Raw genomic sequence first — 10,875 nt, 5'->3', positions numbered from 1 at the left:
ACCCTGCCGCAGCGAGGGGCTGCTCACCCGCCAACCTTCCCCTTCTCCCCCTGCCGCTCTCGATGACATTGCCCTCCGCCACCACCCTGGCCCCAAGCACGGGCTCACTAACGTTTCCCAGAGGCCTGGGCCCTGAACTCCTGCCAGGGACAGTTGGGAGAGCAATGCTAGGAGCGGAGCGCGGCGCGGCGCGGCGCTGGCCGTCGGCTCAGGGGCGCTACCTACTTGGAAGGAAGCTGCTGTGCTTCCTTCACCTGTGCTAGGGACCGGCTGCTTGTGAACATTTGAGGCCAGCAAAGGGGCTGTTACCCTTATGCTGACAGGGAGCAGGACACAAGGCCACCTGCTCCGTGCCCCCCCGGTCCCTGCATTCCCCTCAACTGGTAGGCGGTGGCAGGAGCCAAGAACAGGCTTGGCCGACTAGATAAAGGCCCTGGCCATGCAGGACTGGCGTGGCATTGCAAAGGGAGCCCAGAGAAGCATGGGAAGGCTCTCGGGGAGCCCCGCAGAGCTCGCACACCTGGCTTCCTTGTTGGCTTGACACTTGGTCTCTGCTCTGGAGCGACGTGGCCCAGGACACAACTCCTGCCAGCAACCAGAGAAAGCCACAGAAGACAAAGCTGGAGTCAGCAGAGCCTGCTAGTCTCACTGCTGCTCCCCTGCTGCAGCACTTGGGCTCTCTCTACCCTCCTGGAAATCGGAGAAGATTATACCTAAATTGCTAGCTGTTGCAGGTGGCACATTTGGCTGGTGGTGTTTGCAACTCTTTGGCACCAGGTACCTCTGTAAAAAAACCAGTAACCACAGCAACATGAGTGCAGGGAAACCAGCCAGGAGATATGTCCCCTTCTTCCCCTGCTACTAATACAGCTAATTGAAAGGAAACAGAAAACCCATCAGAAGTCATCCATCCTCCTAAGATAACAACACCCCCTGCCAGCACTATCAAGGAAGCTGCAAAAAGCTGCTTTTGAGGGATTAGGAGGAAAATCCTTTGCAGCCCACTCTGTGCCAAAGGACAAACACGGCAGAGGCAGGGAGAATGCAACAGGGACCCGACATCCACACGATCTGCTCCCTCAGCCCTTGACAGACCCAGGATACCCCAGACACCACGTGTGGCTAGGGCAGCGGCCTGGGCCATCAGTCACCCTCTGCCACCAACACGACAGGTCAGACATCCCGTCCTCGGAGTGTAACAGGAATCGATGGCAGAAGCTTGCAGTTCAGCTGCGAGGCAAAAGGAAAGTAGATCATGACACAACCCCGTCCAACTGCCTTCCTAGTGCCCCAGGCGTTTTCATTTCCCCGGCTTGTCCCCCGACCCGGGGACATCCAGCAAGAGATGTCACCACGTTAGGACCTGGTGGGTCTCGAGGATCTGGTCACCACAGCCAGAGAGGCTGGAGCACAGAACAGTGTTTCAAGGCATCATCAGTGCCCAGTTATAGGCCCATTTCCCCATGAGTCCATATGTGCACATGCAAGAAGCAAATTCAAAGTGGTTGCCCTCTCCAGGAAAAATGCTCCACAAAATCCAGTACCTTCTGAGAAGCGGCACTGTAGAAGAGAGATGTCTTCAGAGGCCTTCTCTCTGGAGCATGCCGCAGTTTGGCATTGCAAACTACCCTGGAAATGCCCTGGTCTGCTCTATGCCAGATCCAGCAGCTTCTAGAGATACAAGGGGATATGAGAGGCAGCCGAGCCGCACGCTAACCGGGGAGTCCATCACTTCCAGCTACCTGGCAGATGCCAGGGTGGTTGTCTCACCTCCGTGACACTTCACTGTTGCATCTTCACTGTCATCAGAAAACCGTCCTTTAATGGAAAGGCGATGAGGAGCTATTGGCCCGTACTGTGCGGACAACTCCAAAGATGATCAACAGAATGACCCCTGGCAGCAGCGAGTCCTGCACCATTCACTTTTATCGAGCTGGACCTCCTGCAGCTCTTCTTTATTGGAGTCATCCATGAGGGAACGAGCATCCCTGTCCATATTGGCTTCTCTCTTCTAAAGGGAAAAAGGGTTGAATTGCAAAACCAGGGCTAAATAAACCCCACAGCCTTCAAGGCCACTCAACTCAAGTCAAATCACAAATCTTACAACCAGAGCACTGTGCTGGAGGGGATGCTTATGCAGATTGCGAGGCAAGGTTTCACTGCCTTAATAATTCATTTGCCATCCAAAAGAGACACTCTGGACTTCTTTTATGTTTTCTTAAATTTGGTCCACCACAGCTCTCCTCAGATGCCGAAACCTGCCGTTTAAGTTTAGAAACACGCACAAAGATCCCACTGACAGTTGCACGGTTGCTGTGTCTCAGTCATTTCCATCTCCCATATTTTTTCACTTCTGAAGTAGAGCAGAGCTTTCCAAACGCCAGCTCCGGTTTGGATATCAAACACTATTCTTTGTCGCTAACATCATGAGAGAGAGGCAGACAATTCTGCCTTTGGAGCTGGAAGAATGAAAACTATTTGTAGATACTGCGCCAAAGGATTTAATGAATGTTTTTGATTAGATTAATGTTATTGGGCAGCTGCAGTTCTTGTGTTAGGAGTACTGGATGGGTTCAAGAGACATGCTATTAAAAGCCAACTCCAAAACGGGTTCTGTTTCTGCCCAGGCCAGAGCCCCTTTCTACCTCCCATTGAGTGGTAGAGGGTAGCAGGAGAAAGGAGCAGGAACAATTTATTTTGCTCACTGAAGCAAGTGTAATTGAACACACCGCGTTCAAGAAAATGCAAGTTTTACAAAGTCACTTTTCAGAGAAGAACTGCACTTTCATTAAAGCTCATTGTTTATGCCTTCCCTCCGTGCAGGGGAGCAGCAATAAAGTATCGGTTATTCACTGAGCTGTGGCAATATCAAGAGTACTGGCACACAAATTAGGGAAATAAATTTCAGCTCCCTGCAGACAGGATGTCACAGATTTTTCAACATTAAAAGCTAATTTTTTTTTTTTAAACAAAGATTAAAATAAAAGAAAAAAATAAAAGTATACAAGAGTCTTAACTACACCCTTGCAAGACAGGGCACTCGATAAGTCTTCATATACCTGAAGGGCAATGGCAGAGAAGACGGAGATGGGCTTTCCTCAAGGGGACAGAGAGAGGAGCAATGGCCTCAAGCTTCAGAGGGGGAAGCTGAGGTTGGAGATTAGGAGGAACCGAGCACGCGGGTGGTCAAGCACTGGAGCAGGCTGCCGAGAGAAGCGGTGGGATCTCCATCCTGGGGAGTTTTCAAGAGCAGGTTGGACAGACGCTTGGCTGGGACGGTCGAGTGCGGGACGATTCTGCCTCGAGCAGGGGGCTGCACTACTGATGTGAGGCCCCCCCAGCCCGACTGTCCTAGGATCTTGAGATCTGCCTTGCCTTCTGGGGCCACATTTTTGAAAATGACATCACTTGTTTGCCAGCATGAAAGGGGATTTCTCCTTCAGAGCCCAAGTCTTATCCTTGACTTGAATGCAGCTAGGGATGCTCCTCATCTATAACATGGCACTACCTAGGTTTGGCATTGGCAGCACGAGCAATGTTGAAAATGGTGCTCAAAGGGGCACTTTGAAATGCATGTGGCCAGTGGAGTAAAGTTTACTAAAGTCTCAAGATGCTGACTGAGCTACGTAGATGAATGCACGTTTTGTGTGCAATCCGGTCATGGCTAGACTACAGGGTGGTCAGAGAAGAGAGGGGGCCAGAGGTTTGGGCAGGTGAAGCGTTGAGTCTGCCTCCTTTCCAGGACACACACTCATGCGCCGTGATTTACACATGCCCCATCCTGCCATTGTACTGAAGGGACCAAAGCCCAGATCTCCTTTGCCCACCCCCTCCCTAAAGCACAAGGGCAGCTGCAGGCTGCTTTACCCTTTGAGGACGTTATTGTGCAAGAAGCCCCATGCTGCTCGTTTTACAGTGGCTTTTCACAACAGCCCTGCATGCTCAGGGTTAGCAACGGGGAAAGCTAATTACAGCCTACGCTGGGCCCAGGTACCATCCTCCAGCACTGCAGGGCATACAGAAGAGTAGAAGACAGAGTCTTGAATAAAACAAAAGTTTCTTTACTTTGTTACTTTAACTTGAAGGGGAGATAGCCTAGCACCTACCTGCTGCTGGCATCTTTCAAAGTCTTCCCTTAATTTTTAAGGCTGCCAGGAGAGGATGAATTTTCACTGTGAAGGGAGTCGAATGGGTTTTTTCCTCACTCCCTGGAAGAGGGTGCCCAATTTCCCAAATGCTTTTCATGGTCATGAAAGTAGCCCTGAATTTCGGTCAGGATTTTCTAAGCTGGTATACAATTTGAAGACCAGGAAAATGTTTTATGGACATTCTCTAACTCCAAGCCCGATAGGTATGTTAGATATGAGGTGGGTCTGCTCTAAAATCATCTTAAGGAGCCCTTAGGTAAGCCAACTAGACAGAAGAGCCTCATGATAGCATCATACATGCCCTGGTCCACATACCATACTTCCATGCGATGTTTGCTTTCACACACTCTTCTCAACGGCAAATACGTTTGACTACTAGGTTGCAGACAGTGTAGTACAGAGGCACCAAGAACTGTTTCGGTGTCAGATTCCTGGCTCCCACCTCTAATTAGAGGATGCAGCTATTTACACATGTTTCTCAGTGCAACTTGGATTAATTATGGATTGGATTTGCCTTCTAAACCTTCTGCCCTCCAAACAGAAGATCGTCCAGTGGAGGAGCCTGCTTTGATGCCGTGATGATCTAGGAGAATTATGCATTAGTTTGGTTTGCAAGCAGTTAAAGAGCAACTGTCAATTTGTCAAGCTCAAGTGATGCTTCACAGCGACAGAGCTCTTCAAAGTGAAGACTACTTCAAGCAGCTGCTGCATGTTGAAACTACGGCTTTAAATCGAGCAAAATTCAGGGCGTGCCAAAGCAACATTGAGTCTGCGGATAGAAAAATAAAAATAAAACAAACTGCCTTTCAACGACACCCTCTTTATTCAAAAATAGATATCTATGAGACATTTCAGAATATACTGCTGCCACAAATGGCAGCCTATACTTCTAAATTAATTCCTAAATCAGTTCATGTACAGATTTAAGCTTTTGTTAAAAAAGACACACGCTTTGGGGAAAAATCTGTTTGACCTGGAGAAAGCTCCACTCAGGTCACTAGGTGCACCCTTTGCCCAAAAAGCAAAACCAAATAAAATTATAAACCACAAGACTTCATTTAAATTAGACCAAAACAATTCACGCACACACATGTATTTAGAAAAAAAATCAAAACATTTCAATTAAAAAAATACAACTCTCTCTCAGAAAAATCTGCCCCACACAGTTTGAGATGCCAACACAATTGTCTAAGTTCTACGACAGCTTTGCTTCATTGTTGTCATATAACAGTTATGCAGTCAATTGCTGGTCGGAAATGATTACCAGTTGAAATATAGCCTTGGGCTAACTCTGCTGAGCTGGGACAGGACAGAAGTGCATCTTTTGGTTTGGGTGTTCGAGGGGTTTTTTGGCAAAAGCAGAGAATATATAGCACTTAAATGGTCCAAAAATATTCAGACAAAGGACTGTCCAATTGCATCAATTCATGGAAGAGGAGAGTTCTGCCAAGGGGAAAACAGACTCCAGAGATGGGCAGCAAGAAATTCAATAAAGGGCCAAAAAAAGCAAGTGTCGGTATGGAAAAGCACACGGACGTTTCGCCAGCTAAGCCAGAGATGCTAGTTTATTCAGTTTAGCTGAATGCTGAATAAAAGTCACTGAATTCCCTGTAAAATAAATTAATGAGCACACAGAATGAGTTTCATATTTCTATCGGTTTCCTCTCACACCTTTGAAAACAGCAGTTTAAGACTACAAGCGAGGCACAAATACAACACAGCTAGCCTTACTAGTTTTAGCCTCTGTATTACAAAAACCTACATTACTAGATCAAGTGTTTCCAGCATCTCACAATATCTTAGCAAGAGGCGTTTGAATTTCAACAGGATACATTGCCAGATTGGAATGGTTTTCAATGAGCAGAGAGGTCTGTTTGTTAGAGCTAATACACACAAATTTAAACCTGACTACACCCATGGGAGCTGTAAAATACTAGCTGGTATGATCATGGTATTAGACGAGAGCATTGTACATTTTTTGTTTTTAGTTTTCTCCAATATAAAGAAAAAAAAGTCAACTTACATTAATATGCGATTCAAAATTAAGCACACCTTCCTACATTATATGTGCATGTATACTGGTGTATGCTCAGAGAGAGTGTGCGCCCACGTACAAGTCTGCACATGTTGATACTCTCTACATAAGATATTTATACCACATTTAAACTTTAGTTCAGCAAATCACTTTGTTCAAGCTAAAGAAACTAAATTCCTTAAGTTAACAATAAAATCATCCTCAAATTCAAAGGAAGTGAAAGTGATGGGCTATCACTAGTTGTATCCCATGACCGTGGCAGTTAAACCAAAACTTTCATGGACATTTCTTGATTATATAATACAGAGAAGATAAATGTGGTATAAATATAAAAAGAAAAGAAAGGAGCCGGAACAGAATTGACTTCACTTATGCTTGGGTAATATCCAGTTCTGCACTGCTCAGCAGAGTGTAAGTTCTGAAACTATCCCTTAGCACAAGAAAATTGTTCATTTTTATTGCCCACTGTCGCGCTTTATACACATAGGCACCATACCAAATAGGAACCAGCTTCGTACAACTCCTACAAGAGTAAGAGCAAGTACAGGTCTAATGAAAGGTTCAGGTGTACCGTGGTTGTATAGTCGCATCCTTCTTGCCCTGGTATGGTACAGTACATATGCACACGCCCTCCTGTAAAGGACACTAGCCATTCAACTGCTCAGGGATATGAAGCTCAGAAACCAGATTAAAACAAACAAAACTGATTCAGAAATAATCTGATACTTTTATAGAGAAAAAAAAGTGTCATCAAGTCCAACATTTCTTTGAAAGCTTCCAAGGTATATGTACACGATTCATGACTTCTGTGGGAGTAACAAGTGCTAAGAGCAAACGGAAACTAATCTGAGTACAGGAAATGTGAGTAAGGTTCGTCTTTTCAAAATATATATGGACTCTATACCCCTCTCTTCGGAGTGCACACACTGGTGCACACGCATGCACACACGCACACATACACACACACGCACTTCACCTTCCCCTCAACATGAGACAATATACAGAGAGAGAGCATGCACAGCTGGTAGTCTGAAAAATAGGTCTGCATGTCCCTTCCCATGGTAGATCGTTGGAAGACTGGATTTCCAGTCAACACCAGAGAGAGTCTTCTTACTTCTGCTGGTACTAAGGGGAATTGGTAAATGTGGGCACCATTTGTCCTAGTCAGTTGAAAATAGGTCACCAGCTGACGGCAGAGGTGCCAAGCCTCCTGTAACGTTGGGTAGCAGCGACAGATCTGGAAGGCTCTGGATGTGGGATTTCAGCTCCTTGCGGACCTGGGTTACCCGAGCGAGCTTCTGTTTATACTCCTGAGGGGAAGAGACAAGGGAACGAAGATTAAGAATAGGTTTTTATAAATGCCAGCGCATGCGGTCTGAGCTTCCCAGAGCTCTGGCTGCAGCAGAAAGCAGAACACTAGCTCTGACAATAGCTGTCGACATTCACCCAGCTCATTTTCCCGGCACAAACTGACAAGGATTCCACAAGCTGCAGCACTCGAGAGCCAGGGGTGGATTCAGAGGGGGAGGCACCCCCTCCCCCCACCTTTCAGGTGACTGCATCATGGAAGTAGCAGCTGGGGACTATTTTAAGTTCCCCAATTGGGTAGGAATCCCCCCCCTTCCCCTCTGTTCAGCAGCATGTCCCCACTGCTGCCCCCGCTCGCCTGCCTACAGGCTGCCAGTGCGTGGCGGCAGGGGAGACTTCAGAGCTGCTCCTCCCTGCTCCAGTTGGGCTCTGCAGGAAGTCAGGCTCAGACGGGACAGTGACAGCAGCGGGCAAGTTCCTCATCCCTGCCAGCCCAGGAGCAGGCACTGAGGAAGGAAACTGCCTGCTGCTGCCGGTGCCGCCGCTGCCCGTAGCTGAGCTGGGCTCCACATGTAGCCTGGCTAGAGCAGAGCAGGAGCAGCTCTGACACCTCCGCTTCATCCCCAGATCAGCTGGGCACAGTGTGGTCAGCAGCAGGCAGGGTAGGGGTGAAATAGGAAGAGAGGGAACAGGACATGCTGCTGTGCAGAGAGGAAGGCAGGGGTGAGGGAAGACTTACCTGGATGAGGAACTTAAAAGACCTCAGTTGCTGCTCCCACCGTGCAGTCTGCCCACCCTGGGGTGGGGGGAGGCTGGGAGCAGGGGTGCAGCCGCCCCTGCAGTGCCAATCACTGCTCTCACACCCCACCTTTAGAAAAATCCTGGATATGCCCCTCCTGGACATATACACCTGCTACTGGTAAGTCAGTCCAGTGGTCCCTAGGGTGCGAGTTTCCCTGCAAACTAGCAGAGAGCTCAGTGGCTGGCATGCTTAATCACTACTAGAGGCACCGTGCTCTTCACACTTCATCTAAGAAATCAATTTGAGAATCTGAAAAACAAAAAACCAGATTACCTTGGGTTGCATGGCTGCAACAGGGCTCAAAGCATCACACAGGTTTCCTTTAACTGCTTCCTAAATTAACAGTGCAGCTTATACTCTAGTTTTGTAAGCATGTTTGCCATCTTTCTGCCAAGCCTAAAAAGTAGCACGGAGACTTCATCTGCAATCATAAGGGAACAAGACCCAACTAAGGTAGTGATGGCTAGTCCCATTAAGAGCGGCAAGCTTCCAATTAGCCGTTTTGGACTGTAAAGTTGTCCCATCCACCCTATTTTGTGTGTTTCGATTGATCGTTACACCCTGCTCTAGAATGACGGCGCAGGCACAGAAAGCGGCGAGGGTCTCCTCAGACACGAGTGATAGGGCTGGATGGGGTTTAGCTATCTGCAGAAGGTCAATGTGCCCCCCTTACAGCAGAAGAAGATCAACTCCTACCAAAAACGTATGTGAGAGACAAAGCTGTCATCTCCCAGCTCACAGAAATCTCTTTTCTTCCCTATGCTTTTAAAAAACGGCATCAAAACCAATCTAGGTAGATACTCCCTCGTGGGCTATAAAAGTAGCTGAGGATAAAGAGAAATCACTACTGTTAGGCAGTTTGCATTATTAGTGCTTATCTAGACTGTATTAGCCAACTGATTACTGACCATAACAGCTCTAGCATTAGACTGATGTATTAGCAGTAACTCGGAATTAAGCACACGATCACCAAATGTGCATGCAAAAAAATCGAGGGACAGAGATAAACAACAAAAATATAGTCACTGGCAGTTTTCAGAAACCGGCAATAGCAAAGGCCATACTGGAAGGACCACAGATACTGAGGAGGGCACTTGAAAGACTTCTTCCAGGAACCTGGTACCCAGGAGTAAATACCAACACAGAAGCCCAGAAAGCAAACACTAGAGAAATCAGCCTCGAATTCCACAGTCTGAAGAGGAGTTTCTCGATGCACCTAACCCCTTGTTGTGGAAAACGGAGGAAAGCGAGCAGCCCGAGAACCCGGAAAACCGCCTGACACCCACTCCAACAGACTGGCAAGGACTTTGAGACTGTTTGAGAAGTCTCTTGCATTCATACCCGGACGTGTTAAATAAACTCAGTCTACTTGGAAAATCCGGTTAAGATTTTTATCCACTTCACAAAGTTACACGATCCCTGAGAGAGCCCTCTCCCTGCAGAAAATGGGGTAAAAGCATTAAGATATCAAATGGACACAGAAGATGGTTATTTTAATCCATATTGGCCCATCGACTTTTGCTCTTCCTCATGTTTTCAACTGCTCGCTCTTCATTTTTAAGTGCTTTCTAAACTATGGTGTAATCTGTGAGAAACAAAAGTTATAGTTTAAAGAGTATGCTAAACAGGCCTCCACACAGTCAATTTTAATATTTACTTTGATTTCTTACTTAATTGGTAGGAAGAGACGAGCAGTTTACTACAGAATCCTTCATCTTTGAAGAAGAAAATATGGGCATTTATTAGAGAGAAACAACTTTTGGAAGGGTTTACAGCTTTAATCAGAATCTCTTTCGTCTTCTCAATGATAGAAATTCTCCCACCTTCCCCAAATGTCAAAGCAGAGAATTTCCTACAGTCATGAGTGATGGGTTTATGTTCTCATCTGTTTACTGCTTTGAAGTAGAATAGCACGAATACCAGAGAGTCAATTATAATAATGCAGAATATTCCTACACCTGGAGTGGGAGTATAAATGGATAATATAAATTTCCAGCAGGCACACAAATAAGAATTTCCTTTTGCGTCTTCTTTTGAATCTGTATAGATTTGCCGTGCTGAGGGAATAACAGACCGTTATATATCAAACGCCTACGTGAACATACACAGTATAATGTTTTGGAAGGATGGGATTGCAATGAGGTTCAACCAGGCTCATAAACCAAATGTGCTGCTTATGAGGCTAAAGTGCAGCAGGAGTTCAGGGGCAAACGTACTCATCCATTTCATAGACATTCGGGCTGGAAGGGACCTCGGAAGATCATCGAGTCCAGCCCCCTGCCCCAGGGGCAGGAAGTCAGCTAGGGTCATAGGATCCCAGCAAGATGAGTATCCAATTTCCTCTTGAAGGTGTTCAATGTGGGTGCTTGAACCACCTCCGATGGCAGGCTATTTCAGACCTTGGGGGCTCGAACAGTACAATGGGAGAATGATGTCCTGGGATTTGCTTGAGAAGCATCTATGGATTCAAGCCAGGGTTTTGGTTGCTTTACTAGCTGCAGCATCACACTGAAGGCTCACGTTCATCTTGTGGTCAATGATGACCCCCAAGTCTCTTTCTTCCATAGTGCTAGCCAACATAG

General features: G+C 46.8%; 1 protein-coding gene across 4 annotated transcripts in view; it reads right to left on the bottom strand.

The window, feature by feature from the left end:
- RPRD1B (regulation of nuclear pre-mRNA domain containing 1B) overlaps window positions 1-10,875 on the bottom strand; it is a 50,959-nt gene that overhangs the window by 9,360 nt on the left and 30,724 nt on the right. For 2 of the 4 annotated variants that reach the window (XM_006030480.3, XM_025212173.1), the window contains one exon: window positions 4,932-7,493. The exons of 1 other annotated variant lie outside the window; for it this stretch is intronic. In XM_006030480.3, the coding sequence (XP_006030542.1) occupies window positions 7,344-7,493 (150 nt within the window). In that variant the 3' untranslated portion in view covers window positions 4,932-7,343. One more of the 4 variants, XM_025212171.1, reaches the window with a different exon arrangement.

The sequence above is a fragment of the Alligator sinensis genome, unplaced genomic scaffold, assembly GCF_000455745.1.
Source record: "Alligator sinensis unplaced genomic scaffold, ASM45574v1 scaffold1032_1, whole genome shotgun sequence".
In the NCBI taxonomy this organism is placed as follows: Eukaryota; Metazoa; Chordata; order Crocodylia; family Alligatoridae; genus Alligator; species Alligator sinensis.
The sequence above is the reverse complement of the archived record's forward strand: the minus strand, read 5'-3'. Positions and strand labels throughout refer to the sequence as shown.